Genomic DNA, 20,226 nt, shown 5'->3' on the forward strand with positions numbered 1-20,226 from the left:
GATCAAAATGTCAATCTATAGGAAACGTATTCGGTGAGCTTCCGTTCGTCGTTCGTTTTCAACAGGCAAATAAAGATGGATTCTATCGAGTTACTGAATGATACAATGAAGAGGTGAGTACTGATAAAAATTTGATAGTTACAGTATGATAAGAAGCAAAATAAAAGGTGTCCTGCTCTCACAAACGCCAACGCGTCGACAATTTGTATGTTATGCCTCGGAGTTGACCTGACCTTGCCCACCCTCCGCCCGCTCCCCTGGCCGCCTGGTGTATGCCTGGCTGGTGGTGCATGCGAATGAGGCTGAGCTGAGCTGAGCTGAGCGGTATCGTCGGCGCAATGTTACTAGAGTCTACTACTAGATTGACTTTGAATGAACAATGTAAAAATTGGATCTACACCTTGAACTACACAGGGGGTTATGTGGCAATTTGTTCACAATCTGGTTAAAAGTTGAGCTAATCTGTCTATCTACTACTAATATTACTGTAGGCCTACTACTGGTACTGGTGGTAGTGCCTTGGGCTTGGTAGTACTAGACCTAGTGTAGTGGTAGCCTCCGACTCTGAGCTTCCGGCACACTACACCCTTATATGAGTAACGACGCGATGCACTGCAGTCTCTGAGTTTGAGTCTAACTGAGTAAAGGGGGTCACATGAGCAAGACGTATTCTCAGTGGAACAACCGTCAATTTAATTTATTAGAGACAGAAGCTTTTAAGTTTTTTAGTCTATATATGGAGATGATGATGATGATGATGATGATGATGGTTGCTACTGATGATGAACACAAGAAAGTGTAATGAGTTAAAGAATAAAAGTGTAAAGATATGCAGTCCACAATGGCACAGATACACACGTCCCTTGCCTGTAATTGTGAACATATTTGCTTACCAAAAATAATGCACAAGAAACTATAATATCCTGTAATAACTTGTAATATCTTGATTTACATAGCATCTTTGAATAATCTCTGATTTAGATCTAGACTTATATGGAATATTTTTTCATCCCAACTTTTCACAGACTTGCTGCTAAAGAAGACAGTGAGATAACAGCTGAAGGATGGCTCATCAAAGCAGTATCTGTTGGGGAAACTTTCTTGAAAGACCTTCTTTGTGCTAACAAACATAACAAGAGGATAGCCTTGCTACAGAAAAACAATAGACAAGTACGAACTTTAGTTACATGTAGCCATTACTCTCATATCATTTTATGATGTGGAAAGATTATTACCCATGTTTTTACACTATACAAAACAAACTCTATGAATTGCATGTAGCTAGTTATTTGGTCAGTGATTATAAACTCTAAACTTTGTAATATCTAAAGGCAATTGGAAAGACACTCTTAGTAAATGTAAGAGACTATGGATTACACTTTTCTCTTCCCCATGCTAGACTGAAGAAGTAGTAGAAGAATACATAATAGGAGCACTAATTATTATGAGCGCTCATGTACAAACCTGTATGAAAATAAGTGATTGCCATGGTAACCACCACCCACCCCAATTATTATTATTGTTTATGAAAGGGTATACAGTATATGCCAGCTGTGTGGTAAAAATATTTCAATAAATAAATTTTCTTCTTTCTTTTGTTTTTTAACAGAATGATACCTCACATCAAAATGGTGACATATCTTTAGAGTCTGATTTGGATGAATCTAAGGAAGAAAGCAAGGATGTCAGTTCATGTAGCTTACTGAATGGAGAGGATAAAGACAGTCATCTCTTGCCAGTGGAAGATGCAAGGTAAGAAGCTGCACTGAGTCAGAAAAGAAGAAAAAAATTGTTCACATGTATGTTCTGGATTCATGTCCAGAAATTGTATCTTTTTCATAAAAAAGAAACTTTTTATGAAGGACTCAATGCTATCAGGGAAATCAAGTGACATACATTCCCATTGTTTAGGCATACTATATCTAATTTGAAGTAGGATTGTAAAATCTACATGCAGTTCGCTCATTTTAACTTCAGTGGCTTGTATTTTCAAAGAGAATGTCCATCCGTTGATTCATGTGTATTACAAACAGGAACATTCTGACGATGTACACCATGCTGCATAGTCCCCTGGTACAGACCAACAACCAAGTAGACCCAGAGTCTCTCCTTCCACTATGGATCCTGTGTGATGGCAAGGATCCAGAAAGAACCAGTTTAATCGGCTGTGAACTGGCCCATACCGGTTCAGGTCAGGAGTCAGACAGCAGTCCATTCATCCTCACCACAGTCACATCTGATGGTAAGTTTAAAGATGTCATTATTACATTATTTTAGAGGAACAGTCATTTTGATTAGTAAACTTGATGAATGTATGTCTAATCTTGAAAACAGATTTTCTTGATGAACATGTTTTCAACGAATGCTCATACATGGATTTGTAGAAATATATAATTTTCTTCTCAGCAATGAATCAGATTTAGTAGTGCTATCTATCAATTGAGGTATCTTCTCCCAGCTTGGAGGTGGAATTGCTACATTTTCCAGTACATCTCTGTTTCCTGCCACCCTAGTACACTCTTGCAGTGTCATTCCACTCCATGTCTTAATGTTCCCCTACCAGTTTAATAGTTCTTGGTTTCCCTTTTGGTTTGGTACCTTCTACTCTTCTGTCAAATAAATGTTTCGAGAGACTCTGATGTCTTTTAAAATGGCCAAAGTATTTTGCCTTTCTTTCCATAACCATTCCTGTCGGGATGATTATTGCATCATTATAGCAAGAAGAATGTAAAGATTTCTAAATTTCAAAATAATTAATGCAGTTGTATCAGGATAAATCTTATAAACTTTTCCTACTACATAGTATTTTTGGTTACAAAGCATGAGCAGGGTAATGAATTCAAGTTTCTTATTCTGTAAATATTTTCTTTGTATACTTTACAGATCCCATTTCTAGCAAGGCAGATGTTCCAACTTTGCAGCAGGTTATTTTAGAGGCTCATGAAGACTTAGCATCTAAGGTATATCTATCTACTCTTTTTGCTAATAATAATAATAATATTCAGCTTTTGTATAGAGCTTAATACATCTCGGACATCTCTAAGCGCTTTACAAATATACTATTACCACGGTCATTGGATTCAGTGCTTGCCACTCCCTGGGGAGCATTCCAGCCAGGCATGACTTGACGCTCAAAAACTGTTTGACCAACAATCACGGTCGCATCCTATCAAGTACCAAATTTTAACACCTGGGTGGAGACTAGCAAGTATAGGTTAATATCTTGCCAAAAGATAATAGTGCTGTGTCGGAGTTTGAACCCTCGACCTTCGCATCTCCAGTCAAGTGCCTTAAAACACTCGACCACGACGCTCCCAATTTGTGTCCTTCTCTTTGAGCTCATGTGACTCATGCACAAATCAGTGCTAGTGGTCTTGTTTGCCTGTAGCAAATGACAAAAACTTCTTCAGTAAAGTGAGAATTAGTGAGGAATTCTTGAGATGTATTTCATGACTGTCTTATGTTTATATTTTATGGCTCTACCTCTGAGGTGCCAGAGGAATTATTGAATATTTGAAATGGCATGATTTGTTTTCCTATTATTTCCCCTAACAGTACATAGCAAGTCAAGGCTTTGCTCAGTTTGAAGTGGTCAGCCAGCTTAGTGCAGATACCACATTAGCTGAGACTCAGAGTAGTGATTCCTCCTACATAGCAGTAGAGTGTACATGGAACCAAGTCAAGAAGATACTGGAGAGCCCACGGGATGCTAGCTGTAAAGTGGTGAGAATATACTCCTATTTGTTATCTTATTTTACTGAGGTTTATGTCATATCTAGTTTAAATATTGATGTCATCTTTCATATGCATGCATTTCTCTAATCTCCCCCTTCTCCCACACTCTCTAAAGTTTTTTATCAAAGGTGTTAATGCTCCTCAACTACAAATATTTGCTTTGGTAGATCACATTCACAACTTTTGTTGTTTAAGCATACATTATTCAAATAAATTTCCAATTTAAAGCTATTATGTACAGGAGACAGAATGTGCCAGTCATTATTAAGTTTTCTTATCATTTAAAGAGCTAACGCTGTGTTTAGTTATATGTTTTGAAACTAATCATTTGACTTAGTGTGAACAATTTAATGAAAAAATACAGACCATAACAGCTACAACTGGACGGTTTTATTAAGATTGAAACTTTTACTACTTGATTCAAATCACATATAAAGATCTTTCTTTTTCCACACATGTTTATTCTCACAGCTGATACGTGCTGTGCCAGGTGACATGAGAAACACCCCTTTAGAAGTCTACAAAGAACTATGCTTATTAAAGGTATGATTTATGTTTGTTGCTCTGTCTACCATCCCAGCTCAAATTAAAGTTGCAGTAGAAAGACTTAACACCAGTGGCATTTTTCTTCCAAGAAACAAAATACTTAATGTACCCGGTATACGACTGCGTGTAACTTACTTTAGTTGCTATATTTGTATGTACTGGGGATAAGATAATATTTTTGTTGTTCAATAGTGAACTATTAAAAAAAGCAATTTCTGTAGATTTGTGGCCATGATTTGTACGTCCCGTGAGAGACCAATGCCAGTAAATGGTGAGAGAAAACAGTGGCATGAACAGCCTGCCATAGCTAAGTCTTGTGAAACACTCCCCTGGTGTTGACATATATTGCTTGTCTTTTTCATGTAGACATTTGCTGACAGCTTAGAAACAGGAGAAGTGAACTGGATAACACGAGAGAAGACGAGCTCAATTCAAGATCTTGTAACAACCTTCTTGGATGAGATCAAAGGTGGACCCATTTATAAGGTAACGTTCATTCAGAGAAGAATTTTAAATGAGTCACCAAGGATATTTGTGACTCACCAAATATCCTTTGGTATAGCATGGCAACTGTAACACTTCTGGGCCCCATTTCACAAAACTTGTCATCAGTGACAAATGACAGTTTTTGTTTATATATGCTAGTGAAATCCTTGCTTGTGATTGGTTATCAGCAGATTTGTCACCGACTTTTGTCATTTGTCATTGAAAAAAGGCTTTGAGAAAGGGGTCGCTGATCTTTAAGAAACAGATGATTCTAGTATTAAGAAAAAAGGCTTTCTTATTGATGTCATCCACAAAAGCAATTGGTTATATTGATTCCATTACAGAATCAAAGATTTCAAAATAGAAAGTATTACACATGGCAAAGTTGGTGCCCATAAACAGAATCAATGCTGTTTGAATTTTCATACAAATACAATGGAACATAATATGACTATGATTTCATTAGCATTACTTTTAATAAGTTAGAATGCTAGTCCATTCCAAATTGTTGTTGGATACATCAATTTTGTCAATTTCAGGTACAAGTAACCATCTCTTCTGTGCAAAATGACTTCAGTTATGATTCTTCACACAAGTTTGTGTGTGTATAAACATTACAGGAACCAGCTACCATTTCAAACATGGCAATATTTTCATTTTAATCAATTTCTTTTCTTTTTATTTTAATAATTTAGAGAAAGACTGGAGACGACGCTGATGATTTGGATGCCCAGCTTTGTTGGAAGGCAGCGTTTGATAGAAGCGATTTAGACTTCACTGAACGGCTCTGGAATATCCTCCGGAATAATGCAACATGTTATGAAGATATCACTACAGCCTTCAGCATGGTGATCAATGAACTTAACAGAGGACAGATACAGCCAATGGTGAGTGTAAAAACCATTTATTTTATGTTTTACAGTTCCTTCTGAATATGTTCACCCTTTTTACACAAATTTAATAAAGCAGGTGTTTTTGATGAAGCAGAAACAAATTCTCTGTTTTTGTTGTGTTTTGCTTTGTGCTGTGTTTTCTTGTTTTGTTTTAATTTGGTTTATGTTATATTATCTTTTGTTTATTGTTTAGGATATGCATGAAACAAAACATTTCTTCTCAGAAAGTGTTGTCACAGGTTTGTAAAACTGGGATGCGGAGGGAAGGAGCAATATGAAATCTGAGGGTTAAAAACTTTCCACTCAAATAATCTGATGATGATCGTGATCGATGTTTGTTGACTGCTAAGAAAGCATGTATATGCTTGTAAGTAAACAATCAGGGAACCGACAGCTTAAAGTCCTCTTCGAGGGACTTGGTAATGATGATTAATGCCTTACCAAAGGCCACAAGCGCATTTACTTGATTTTGAATCTGGAACCTCTCCAGAGACCACTGCTCTACCAAAGGATAATAATGTTTCAGATTTTTATTTCTTTTCACCCATGATAGTATGAAATTGTTAAAGAACTTTGTTTGTTTATTCTCTATTTCGTATCAGGTTCACAGAAGTAATCAGACTACATTAGCCCAAGAGCTCCGGATGTTGTACGAAGACCCAGCCCATATGTTCAGTCTAAATCATTCTCCAATGACTCACCTTGTGGAGATAGCCATTGATAAGATTCAGAGAGACTATACAAACTTCTTCTTAGGTAGGTCTATCATGAATATATAAGTGTTGTAGACCTGGGCCCCGTCTTAGAAAGAGTTGCAATTGATCCTAATCAATCCCAAGTCCTCCAATCAATCACAAGTTTGCAATCCCCTATCTCTTATGTACATAGTCAAGATCGATGTCAATCCCAAATAAGTTGCGATTGATATCAACGCTTTGGGCCCATAACACAAAGCTTACTAATTGATCAATGGATTGTACATAGTGATCAATTGCAAATAGCAATCAGGCGCCTTAAAAAAAATCTTTGTGATTAAATACAGCATCCTGATTTTTTTCAAAGGTTTTATAGATGGTAGAAGAAGCTCATAGCACACAATGTATATTCCCAAATGGGTTAGGAACGTATAATGGTATGGTTATTATTATTAGTATTTTATTTGGCAATAAAGAAAATACAGAAGTCAGAAAACAGACAATGGAGAACTTGAGAATTGAGAATACAACCGCTGGAACACAAGGGACAGAAAAGGTTAACCTAATAACTGTGGCAAAATGCTTTTTGTCCCAGATCCAGTGGTTTAAAAATTAAGTTCTTTTCATAAATGATCAATAATAAAAAAATATATATATATTTATCTTTACTTTAGTTTGGTTTCAAGGTGAAATAACAAAAATACTTGAATTATCTTATTTGTATCAATTTTAAGTTGATCATATAAATTGATTTAAATCTGGTTAGTATTTCTTGGAAATGAATGAAAATTAATATTGGAAATTGTATAAATCTCTTTGTTTGTATTTATATTACTGTGATTGTTTCAAGATTTAGATATGTATAAAGAGTGGAATGGTCATGGGGAAAAAAGGGATGAGTATTAAAAAAAAAAGGGAATAGCTGGACGAATACTATAAAATATTTCCATTTTCTCCCTGCAGCCAAGAAGTTGACCACCCTGTATTCCCTGGAATGGTTCGTCCAATCAGTTGACCTCTTGACCCCGGGTGAGCTGGTCAAGAGGTTACGGAGTCTACATTGTATCTTGGAGGTTTCCATGCTAGCATCTCAATCCTTGGGTCTTCCTACCAACAATATACTCACACTCATCAGGTAATTAGCTAGGTCCCGTGGTTGTAAATGTCACTGATATGTTGATTCCTCTTTAACATTTGTCAAGTGCAAGTATTTAATATACCAAAATGAGTCCAAACTGATATAGGAAGTACCGGTACTTAAATTTCAGTTAGACAACGATGATGGCAAAGAAATGCCTGAAATTATCTTTCAGCAGTTTCCATTGCATTGCATGGACGATATGAACTATTCTGTTTATCTGGACTTTCCTACATCAAATAATAATAATAATAATAATAATAATACACAACATTTATTATGTGCTTAATACAGGTGTCTCTAAGCGCACCATTGTCTGACTGAAAATTATTAACCAAAACTTATAATAAACACGCAAATTATAAATCTGTTCTTTATTCAATAAATCATGCATATATAATAATAAAAATAGAAATGAGATCAAACATACATAAGGTCAAACATAAGATCAAACAAACAAGGAATAAGACAGTGTGCACCTCCTTTGACCGACTCACAACTGCTGAATATCATTCATGAATTAAAAAGGTGCGTTTTCAGCAAGGACTTAAATTGGTCAAGAGAATGAATATTATGAATATGCACAGGTAATTTATTCCAAAGGATAGGTGCATTTACTGAGAAAGCTTGATCACCATATTTTGTAACAGTTCATCTATGCATGTCCTTTGCAGAAAAAATTATATTATTGAAGCCTTTGATCAGTCGGACTGTTTAACAGAAACTGGTGAAGGGAAACAATAGATATGTTCATTTGTTTGCAGGTTCCCTTTAATAAATGGGTTTTTCAAGGGATAACCATCAAGCTAGCTTTGTAATTACATGTGCTTCATATATGTATACAGAGACGGTCTTCCAGGTTCTTGCTTCTTGCTTAGGAAACATCCGACTGCATTTTGTTGAGAAAATTTGCGTAATTTTGCTTAATAATACTCCTGCCACCAAAACAACAAGCAAGAATTGATAACTAATTTCACCTAAGAATGCAATATACTCTTTGCCCCCTTCATCTCATTATTAATATACTGCTTATTTTGTTATATTATGATCATTTAGGAATGCCCTGGACTACTATCGGAATAACTCTCCTGATGTTCAGCATACATTTGTACTTCCTGTGGAGCAGACCAGTGTTGTCAGCTTGTACCAAAAGTAAGTAGAACGTTCATTTAAACTCATCATGAAATATATCATAATTGAGAACATGGGGTAGGAAAAATGGAAAAAGGCCTTCATCAATGTACTGTAGTATTATTAGTGAAGGCTCCTTACTGTAGAACATGAGGTTCCCAGTTTGATCCGTTGGTTGGTGTGTACATCTGTGGACACAGTGTTTAGTGTTATACCCAAATGTACCCCTCTCTATGTAATAGGGTGATGATAATTGCAGTATTAATACTGATGCAGTTACCCAGGGCAAATAAAACCAAATTATACATTATGATCATTTGCAGGCATACTGCAGATTCTTGATAAATTTCTCTTTAGAATTAGATGAGAAAAAACAAGTACCACAGTATGTAGAGAAAGGATAATGTATTCACTTAGAAGTACAAACTTCATGAACCATGCTTTCTTCATAGTAGCTGTAGAGTGGTGCTTGCGTCAGGAATGAATCTCATTTTGCCAAGAGACTGATGAAAAGACAATTTAAACTGATCTGAAACTTATTCTGGATAATGTGGCATATTATATATCTCACTTCCCAAACACCATTAAAAGAATAAATGTATGAAGTTCCACGAAAAAAAGGAATACTGCCCTCTCCAGGAGAATCATTGTAAGGAAAATCATATTGAAGGAATGAAGTGAGCATGCCATTAATTTGATTTTTATAAATAAATAAATAAATAAATAAAATATAGAAATTATGAGGCAAAAAAATTGCGAAATTTTAAAGAGGACAGATTACAAACATATATTTTGTTTTGTATGTTTAGGGTTTCATACCTGTATATTGTATATCAGTTTCAAAAAATACTTCTGTAAACAGATACCTAAGTTAGAATACAGGAAAACAAAAAAGCAGTGTGTGAGTAAACACAGTTCAATTGGAGTAACATTTATGAAAGCCTTGATATGAAATGAATTTTATTGTGATCAAATTTAATGCTAACTAATTGAACATGTCATTTATTGGGGATGATTTGACATTGAATGTCTCCACCAATATACAACTTTTTTTTTGTGTGTGTGATTGGTCCACTTAAAAGTGAGATTCATTCATTTTTATTGGCATTTTTTCATAGAATGGTTTATGTATGAATGAGATGTCGGGTGTACTGTGATTGACCTGCATGTAAAAGGTAAAAGGTAAGGTAGGGTAGGCTGATGGTGAAAAAATTATGATCATCTTCAAATATTCATTTAAATATAGACATCTGTTACACATTTATGCATATCAAACATGTAAGGACTGGTGGCATATATAGGTATAAACATACATGTACATGTACATTTGTATTCCTTTTGGAACCTTTGTTGCAGTATGGCTCTGTATTGGTGCTTATTTCAATGAAAATTCCCGATAGCAAATTCCTTATTATCACACAAGCAGAGGTGCCAAGTAGTACCGATTTACCATATTCCGTACGGAAATCAACTTAAAAATACGGACGTACGTTTTTTCATGTTAAAATACGAAAGAAAAAAAAGGGATTTTTTTTTTTGCCGACTCTTTCGGCAGCAAGCCAGGTCTGCGTTAAAAAAAAACCCACGCGGGAAGGACTTTCATTTAACTGCGAGGTGCAGTTAAATGTGTAAGATCATTAATGTAAAATAAAAAGAAACAGTAAAGGACCTAGGATAGAACCTTGTGGTACGCCATGTGTAATAGAAGAAAAATTGGAGGAATTGTTATTTTAAACTTCATATTGAGATCTACCAGAAAGATTACTTTCAATCCAAGATGACAGACAAATTTGAGTGTTGTTCTAGTTTCTGAGTGGCGAGTCAACACACCGATTACTGAGCTGGGAGACATTGCCAGGCATAGCGCCAAGTGGAGGGGCATAAATCGAAACTTTAATTTTTTTTTTGTACCTGTGTATAAGACGCACCCCGACTTTGAATATTTTCGGCGGCAAAAAAAGTGCGTCTTTTACATGGAGATTAACGGTAGTGTAGATCTAGTACAACACAATTGTTTACATGTGGGACGGAAATGTAATAAGTGATCAAACATTGCCGATATGCATGCATATTTTTTTCGAGGGAAAAAATGCTGATTTGGGGGGATAAGAATACTGAAAATGCAAAATACAACTTGGCAGCTCTGCACAAGGCCTCCATTCCCACCAGACTTACGTTCACCAATGTTGATTGATGTCCTGTCAAAGGATGGTGGTACCAAGGGGGTTAGACCAGGGCCTGGTGATCTATGGTTCATTTGTTTATTCGCTGTCATCTTGTGTGTATGACTGCATGTTAAATTGCTGTTAAGATGTAAATGGACTTACAGAATTGATGGATAATTCACTTGAAGATTTATTCCTTCATTTGCTGTCATTTTCTGAGTATGAATCCACGTTAAATTGCTGTTAGGATGTAAATAGAATTGCTGAATTGATGGAAAAGTTACTTGAAGATTTATTCCTTCATTTGCCGTCATTTTCTGAGTATGAATCCACGTTAAATTGCTGTTAGGATGTAAATAGAATTGCTGAATTGCTGGAAAAGTTACTTGAAGATTTATTCCTTCATTTGCCATCATTTTATGAGTATGAATCCATGTTAAATTGCTTCAAGGATGTAAAGAGAACTGCAGAATTGATGGACAAGCTACTTGAAGATGAAAGTTAGAAATATCATTGATAATTGAACTCTTATAGAGCGATAGAAATAGATGTTTGCATTTCAAAATTATGTGTGGATATGTGGAGATAAAAGAACCAGCCTAGGAAGAAAACATTATTGTAAATTTCATACATTTATCATTCACCTCTTCTCTACCATCACGTTTATGAGCAATTATGATAAACCAACTTTCAAGAGACATTTCGAGTTTGAATACTTTGTATGATTGCTATATTTTTAAGAGGCTATTTTGTATTTGTATAAACTGCACAATGCATTGCCCAGTTAAAATAACCAAAACTAGCCTTTCTTTGGTCAGCAGTACATCTCTTGCACAGATTTTGCTGCCCGCGCATGGAGGGGCTAAACATGTTAACCACTTGAAAGTATGCAAAGACACTCTCTGTATAGACATGTACTCAAAAGCATGATATAACATATATAAGATTTATAATGTAACCTTTAACTATATACAGGGCTCAAATTAATTTTTTGTCCACGGGGGCTCTTCCAAAATAAAATTTTTAGTACTGACGGGGGCTTTTTTATTAATAAAATTTTCCATTGAATTGGGGGTACCCATAAAACTCCTAAATTATTTGCTTTTTCATCATTATCATGAATAGTCGGCATTATTTTCCTCTTACAACTTTACAAGTTATAACATGCAGCTAATGGTCAGATCTCTTCCCTTTGTACGAAATTTCTGGTCCAAGCCCGTATACATTTGCCTCCTTGCCAACAGGTCTCCTTTTACTAATTTTAGCTTTCGGTTGATTTACTGGTCGAGGTTCATTATTTGCTGGTGTTTTGGAATTAGATTTCTGAGGATTAACGATTTTCACAACAAAAACCTTCTCCACGTTTCGGTCCTTGCGCGATCGCCTCTAGCTCCAGCAAATATGGGGTGACATGCGTGCACACCAGTATACTACCGGCGCAGCCAGTATAGCCACTCTGCTGACGACCGCAGTGCACTGCGATCTTCCGTTGTTTGTTTGTATCCGTAATACCCATAGAGATGTGGAGATGGGAGATAATATATATAATAGCGCAATCTTGCGGCGAAAAGGCGTTTATTCCTTCACAATATGGCAGCCTCTAGACACCGAAGAATTCGAGCGAGAAATCCTGCACGCTATTAAAATGTTACTTCCATACTTCCATTTCATTGGTTTAAGGTTTGAAACTTGAAACTCAACATTGTGTGAAAGTTATAACAGAAAGGATCATCTTTATTTTATATTTGTTATTTATATTCCACGGGGGCGATTTTTAATTTTGCAATCGCCCCCGTGAGCACTCTGATGGAGGCGATTGTGTAGCTCACGGGGGCAAATCGCCCATCGCCCTCGTGTATTTTGAGCGCTGACTATATATATGTAAGACAAATACATTCTCGGCATTGTTGGTTAGCTGAAAAATATTAAGATCTTGATTTTATTCCTATAGGTTTGCACATAAATCTTAAAGAAAAATTAATTTTCAGTAGCAAATTGATATTGGTATGTAATTATATGATTTTGAATGGCCTTACTCGGGATATATCCCATGAGTATATGAGCAAATTTCATGAGTCGGCACGACGAGTAAAATATTTGTAAGATTACATCCATATATATCCATTGTCCTTATTTTTTACACGTTCACAAACCCTGAACTATGAGATATAGAAAAATACTGGAAATCATCTGGGTACTTTTTTCACAAACGACGAGATATGGTTTTAAAAATTGCTCGGTCATGCAGGTACTTTTGCGCAAAGTGTAAGAATTTTTTGTTGGCTTAAAACCCTTCATACCAATAATATTGATATTTACATTTGAACATATCTGCAAAGGAAAATGAAAGTATTTCCATTCACCCTGGTAGATATGGAGGAAACTTTAAATAAATTGATACTAGTACACTACTGATATACCCCTACATAGGAAATAGTTATAAATTATATCAGAATTTGATATGAAACAAAAGTTTGTCGCTATAAGATTCCATCCCCGTGCTCTTAAACTTGTACTTCTGCCTTTAAGCTGTGACTGAGGGAGAACATTATCAGTGAAGTAGGCCTCTTCTCCCTCTTCACCTTGTTCATGGAATACTGATTTCTAGTCTTATTAATTCCTTACCACTGATTTGCTCAAGCCTCAAGGTTACTCACATTAGAGGCAGCTGGATGCAGCATCATTCTGTGTCTTTCTTTCATGCTGCATCTTTGAGATTACCCCCCCCCCCCCCCCCCCCCGTTGTACCCCCTCTTCGGATTGCATGGCTGCACAAACAACACAACACACATTCATTTTCAAAATATTCTGAACGTGCCCTTCAAAGGTCCCCTATGCAATGAAATTTGTGATCGTTCTTCCAAAAATGAATTTCAAAATTACTTGGCTAGTCAGGCAAGAATACATGTATCCAACACACAATACATGAATTGCTGCTGTTGCGGCATTTGGTTATATTTGTAATGTCTGCAAGTTAGTATAGTCTTCTGATTAAATGCCCTTCTCTCCCAATGTATGTTCCTGTTCTTTCCTTTCTGTCTCGTCTCTCCCTTTCTGCCTCTCTCTCTCTCTCCCTCTCTCTCTCTCTCTCTCTCTCTCTCCCTCTCCCCCCTCTCTCTCCCTCTCCCCCCCTCTCTCTCTCTCTGTTACTAGATGCATGTCTAGCATACCTGAAGCAAAGTGTATCAAAAAGTGTCCCATTGATATAACTTTCTAGGAAGATCTCGCTTCACTGGGAATGTCATGAATATCAAACGGTTCATTCACTCCTTCAATGTTCATTTGTAGAATGGAAAACATCAATCAGAATTTCATCCATGTACACTGTTAATATGTCACATGATGCTAGGGGAATCCCAGGTGCTGCTTGAATCACAAGGAAATGATGTTTCAACAGTTTCATACAAATTGATAATAGGATCTTTAACAAAATTAATTCAGCTCTAGAATTAAAGGAACAGCATTTATCCACAAATGTAATCGTGCAATACATATGTTCATTCTACTGTACATATATGATAGTACCATTAATATAACAAATAATATAATGTCTTGATGAATGATAATTGGAACCAACTAAAAATTAGTGTGCATGTGTGTGGATTCATACTTTATTTTAATTAAAATATTTGTAGTCCGTGTACATCTACATGTATTGAGATTGAAATCTTATTATTTCTTAAAGGTATTGTTGTTTAACAATGCCAAATCTGAAATGCTTGGCCCTACATGTTATCAGCATCTGTGATATGGTGTAATATTAAAGCCCTAAAATAAATTGTGCTTCAAAATTATCATGAAGTGCCCCAAAGAGTAAAAATCTTTTAGTGACTGGTTTTTCCATACTTATTTTCTCCAATGGACTGTAGTGTTTAAAAAACGTTGGGAAAACGGTTTCTGAAATTTCAAATTCCGATCATAAATATCGTGATAATCAGACGAGCAATCGGCTTGTGAACTTTATGGGATTCCTGACTGACATTAAGGTTTATAATTATGATTGCAGCATGAGCTAAATCCAGGATTTTGTTTAGAATCCGAGACAAAGGTACCCAATCCCTTAAATATACAGGGACATTTATGAATATGTAGATTTAAAAAAAAAAATCATAATTGGAATACAACCTTTTTCAGGGGTGAGGTGTCCTAAGCATCGTCCTGATTTTCCACCTGCCTGTGTTGACAATCTGTCCAAGTAATAGAGATAGATAGTTTATTGATCTTAAACCTTCATTTGTATTCCAAGTTGGTAAGTGTAAGCCGGTGGGCATATGAATGGTCGACACATCTTGTCCTTTTCAATTACATCATGTCTCTGTCTATTCCCTCCTCACACAACTGACTGCCTCTCTCAGCTCATAATATGTGCCTATTTGGACTATGTATAGCAGCTGTGATCTATTTTTGTGCATTTTTAGCAGAGAGTGGAAGGGCTTAGTTTGTTCCATCGGGTCTTTGCATCAGGTTGGGTTTTCACTTTTCAGGATACACAACCTTTCATGAAAACTTGCCCCCATATTGACAACATTCATGAAAACCTCCCCCTATACCCCTTGATTCACGAAAGGTGGGGTAAACTGAATGCAAATAATCAAAACATTTTTAATGATGGTCCTTGAAATTTGTAAGCTAATCTTCAGTACGTTTGTGAAAACATGCCCATGCGATAAGACAATGACAAAGTGTCGACCGCTGGCCTTTTTAGGAAATCTTGTTATTATATATCTCATATTAAAATGTGGTGGGTTGAAACACTGTACATGTATCTGTAGGTTTTTCAGAAACTGTTGGGCCCAGTCGCCCTACCACTTTGGCGATAAGAGGGATATGTTTCATAAACGTTACATCCCACCATTCAGGAATTACAGCTTCATTATACTTAAAAGTTTGTGTAACTGAATACGAGAAGTACTTGGAGAGAGAAATAATAGAGGAATAATGTAGATTTTATATCACACTGAAATTCAAGGTATGCATCCATTCCATCCAGTACAGTTGATATGCTAGCACACATCAGTATCACATTCACGAGAGTATTAGCCCATAGATTTGTGCTTGAATAAAAAAGCTTTTTACTTTTACATAATCTTGTTCCTACCAGATTTGATTTGTTATAGTTATATTGAAATCCTATTCTATCAGTTGCACAAATGCAATCAAGTGACTCTACTTTCTATTTCAAGATATAATGGATGCAATCTCACATTCTTTATTAGGCTATATTATCTCTTGCTTTAGGGCGCTTTGTAGGCTTTTGATACTTGTAATCGATGTTTCTACTCAAAAAGTTATAGAAAGGATCATGAATAGTTGCAATATATTAACAAAAAACAGTATTAGCAATTAACCTAACAAATTTTAATCTGTCCAGGTTACAAAAACGTGTAGTTTCGAAGAGAATGATGAGCTTTTTGTAGATTAAGAAAAACCATGGAATTTAATATTCGTCTTATGGATTAAGAGACAAACTAAAATCTGAGATGAGGGAGGTAGCGCATGGGATAAAATAGCTTTGACTTGTCCTGATATGTTATGGATAGAGTACATATCAAAAAAGTGAAGTTATAGCATTATTTAGTGGATCATCCTTATTCAATATGGTCGTAAAGGGCCTTAAACACCCTAAACGCTAACATTTTGAATTACCATTGAATAGTGACCACTTTTTCTACATGGTAGATTAACACTTTGAATGTGCTGAATCCAAATCTATGAAGGTTGAATCAAGCATGTTAAAAGTATTAATCCGACGTTTTGAGAAAAAAAGTGGTCACTCACTGTCCTTTTTAATGGCGATTTAACTTTTTAATCTTTAGAGTGAACCAAAAAGCCCTTTATTAAAAACTAAGCCATGACTAGCACATTCAAGTCACAATTGATGTTTACATTATAATATCTTTTAGTACACCATCTGCACTTTAAAATACATATCATCTTGATATTAATGCTACTGTCCGTTGAGAGCCAGAAGGGCATTCATTCTTATCCTTTTACACCTAAACCTTTAACACCCTTCTGGCTCCCAACAGATGATAGTACCTGACTGCAAAAAACTCAGAGTATATGCCATAATCAACCAGAGTATTGCAGCTTTAATCTATCTTTCTTGTGTAGTTCATATTCATTTCATCCATTATATGAAATGTATGATTTATTCATTTTCAGGCATTAAATTCAAGATACTCTTACTAATGGTGTACGGGGGAGGAGAATAGAGTAATGGGCTTTCCAAATCAATAGAATGGAGGGAGGAAGTAGATATAGATAGATTATCAATCAATAAAAAAAGGCATTAACATTTGAATGGTAAATTCTTTGAGAAGCAGATGAATTTTCAGATTCCGCCTACGCACATTTTTTTACCCCTGCACAACTAGTCTTTTGTTTGATGATTCATGTTTTCCCTCTCTGTACAGTCGTCCTTCACCCCTCACTTTCATTTTGTTCGTTTATTTTTGTATTTGTCTTTATATTGTTATGAAGAATGTGCTTCAAATTATTTTGCAAAACAGAAGCAGCTGCGTCTAAAAGACAAGTACACTGTACTATATCATACAGGGCATATTCCATTCAATCTAAAATGTTGTTTGTGATACGAGAGTAGCCTGAAGAAAATCATATGATTTCCTATTAACTTCACAGTCTCAATTACAGCCACCTTACAGTCACCAATCCACCTGTTTTCCATTAAGTGGAATTGAAAAAAATAAACAAACAAGGAAGATGAACAGTGTTGAAATGCCACGCGCAGTTGAATGTCACTAGAGGCATGGTATTTGCAAATGCCATGAAAAGGTTAGGAGTTTAACTATCCATCGGGAAATAAACTAGGAAAAGAAAAAAGAGAAGAAAATAAGAAGTGAAACAAGCAACAAGTGTTGAATGAAGGCAGTAGACTTGTCAGTGAAGATTTCTGTTAGGTTAAAATCTATGAAGATTATGATTCTTCTCTTAGTACGAGAATCAAGGGGGAACGTTACATTATAAGGGCAGATTTTGAAAGAAAGAAAGGATAGAACCATTGGGTTGAAGTCTTAAGAGCATAGAATTTCCTAGGGCCCTGTGCATACGCTTCAAAATGAATCGATTTGTATCAATCATTGCTCCTTCCTCTCTCTCTCTCTCTCTCTCTCTATATATATATATATATATATATATATCTCTCTCTCTCTCTCTCACTCTCTCTCTTAAAAAGGGAACTTTAATGTCGTTTACCTGAAAGAGATTGATCTCTCACTCTTAAAATTGACTGTTGCCTCAATGTTGTATTCTGTTTGCTGTTATACAGCTTAATCGTGTGATGAAAAATAGTCTTCAAATTTGCTGTAAACATTTTAGAAGTGACAGATTTTCAGAAATCTGTCAAAATTGTGTTTTTTTATCCTCCGTTGTATTCTAGCATATTTATTGTTGTTCTCAAGCTAATACTAAATGAACTACATGTAGATGGTTCCCATGTGACCATACAAGTGTTTTCCATGAACGAATCAGACTTCAAACCCTCTGAAATATTCCCCACATTATGCAGTCCTGTATTTTGATAAACATTAGGCCTGTTTTCATCAGCTCGAGATTGCCAAATAACCCGCTATTTTAACTATCCCGATCGTAAATTATCCAGCTAATTTGTGTCCTCATCAGCCTGCAGTTGCAATTAGCGGGATATTTGGTCGAAATAATCATCCCAAGTTATCTTGAGGTAGTTTGTAAAATATCCCGCTATTTGTCAGGTGCATCTTCACCAGCCCGAAGACTCGAACTACCGGTATGCGCAAACGCTGAGCAAAATATTTGTTCCCAAATCAGAAATAGCGGGCTATTGGCAATCTCGAGCTGATGAGGACATACCTATTGAGACTCTCATGCTTCATCATAAAATTTGAGAGATGTTTATGTGCATTTTTCAGTTAAGCCTGTAGCCATTCAACTCTGATTTAATCCCTGAACTGATTGATATTCTTCCAGGTTCTGCCATTACCACTTCAAAACATGTGGGAGTAATCCACAGAGATAGGCAAATGAGGTATCCAGAGGCCATTATTAGATTCTTATTAGTCTCATCACATCCTTGAGCCATGGATGTCCGTTTTTAGAAATTTAATTCAGAATCTTTTTCATTTTTTACCTGTTTGTTCTTTTCTATGCTGATAATCTTACTTCTTGAGAGCTGTGCGAGCTTTCAAGGATGAATATTCATTAGAGTGTGGTAGTTTTGACATTTTGCAAGAATACTTCAGTAGACCTATAACAAGTAACCCCTTTTCCAAGCTTCACATGTTTTTGATTTCAACCTTAGAGGCAAGGAGGATGAAACTGAACGCTATGATTCATACACTATAATGAGCACCGTGCTTGACAAACAACTGCCTTGCCATCAATATGGCATTAAGGGCTGGTGTGTGGGTGTATACAGGCGGGCCGGCGGGAGTGTTTTACATGGAAATGGGTTCAGTATTGAAAGGCACCAGTGATCACAAGTAGCAGTATGACCCAGGAGTGTCCAATTTGATACCGGAGAACAGAAGTCTTGCCACTCAGATCCATGTATCCATCACCGCACGCACTGCCTTGTCCAGCTAGGCTAAGGCAGCATATGGTCAGTGAGGTGGTTGGGATTACAGTGGTGTCTCGGGCTTCTATGATGTCAGTCAGTTAGTCAGTCGTGGAGACTATGGCAAAGATAGAGATGATAGTAAACAGTCCTGAGGTTTTTCATAAATTTCAGCTGATTCTGATTTTGTCTATTGCTCCCCGCTCTCTCTCTCTCTCTCTCTCTCTCTCTCTCTCTTTATCTCTCTCTCTCTCTCTCTCTCTCTCTTTCTCTCTGTCTGTCTGTCTGTCTCTCTCTCTCTCTCTCTCTCTACATGAATAGAAAAAAAATGTTGAAACATGTATAAGAATGAGTGAAGAAACAAAATAATGATATAATCTCAAATTAACATTTATAGCAAAATCTTACGGCAATGTGAATAGCCTGGCATACTGTCTGATATGGGAGTATGTGATAATGGCATTTTACAAAATCTATAGACATTAGACAATGCAACGATGTATTTATGCTTACCTGAAGAATTGATTTTCCTAGAAGTCTTGTCAAAGTATGGACAAATATAATATATGTAGTTAATTCCTGTACTAAATTTAAGAAGAGAAGGAAAGCAAGTACGTGCATACCATTAGAAATTATTAGAAGAACCCACATCCCCCCCCCCCAAAAAAAAAAGAAGATTAATGATTATAATGATAAGTGCAGTGAAACTTATTCACAAATATTGAAGGGGAAATGAAAGGCATTTCATTTTTTTTTTAAATAAAAAATAAAGGATAAATAAGACAAGAGAAAATAAGTGCTAAGAAAATCTTATTAAAAAATGTCCAGTTGAAGAGGATCCAGTTGACAGGTATTTTTTTTTTTTTTTTTTTTGGGGGGGGGGGGG

General features: G+C 36.0%; 1 protein-coding gene across 2 annotated transcripts in view; it reads left to right on the plus strand.

Annotated features, from left to right (window-relative positions):
• Positions 1-20,226, plus strand: part of LOC115919255 (protein zwilch homolog) — a 42,957-nt gene continuing 22,731 nt past the window's right edge. Inside the window, exons 1-12 of one of the 2 annotated variants that reach the window (XM_030972601.1) lie at positions 1-113; positions 1,026-1,170; positions 1,610-1,752; positions 2,034-2,242; positions 2,884-2,960; positions 3,556-3,723; positions 4,207-4,278; positions 4,648-4,767; positions 5,463-5,654; positions 6,263-6,416; positions 7,319-7,490; positions 8,550-8,645. In XM_030972601.1, coding sequence (XP_030828461.1) covers positions 76-113; positions 1,026-1,170; positions 1,610-1,752; positions 2,034-2,242; positions 2,884-2,960; positions 3,556-3,723; positions 4,207-4,278; positions 4,648-4,767; positions 5,463-5,654; positions 6,263-6,416; positions 7,319-7,490; positions 8,550-8,645 — 1,586 coding nt within the window. In that variant the 5' untranslated portion in view covers positions 1-75. The remainder of the gene's footprint in view (positions 114-1,025; positions 1,171-1,609; positions 1,753-2,033; positions 2,243-2,883; positions 2,961-3,555; positions 3,724-4,206; positions 4,279-4,647; positions 4,768-5,462; positions 5,655-6,262; positions 6,417-7,318; positions 7,491-8,549; positions 8,646-20,226) is intronic. The other variant, XM_030972602.1, reaches the window with a different exon arrangement.

Source organism: Strongylocentrotus purpuratus, unplaced genomic scaffold (assembly GCF_000002235.5).
Source record: "Strongylocentrotus purpuratus isolate Spur 01 unplaced genomic scaffold, Spur_5.0 spur5_scaffold_6, whole genome shotgun sequence".
Taxonomy (NCBI): domain Eukaryota; kingdom Metazoa; phylum Echinodermata; class Echinoidea; order Camarodonta; family Strongylocentrotidae; genus Strongylocentrotus; species Strongylocentrotus purpuratus.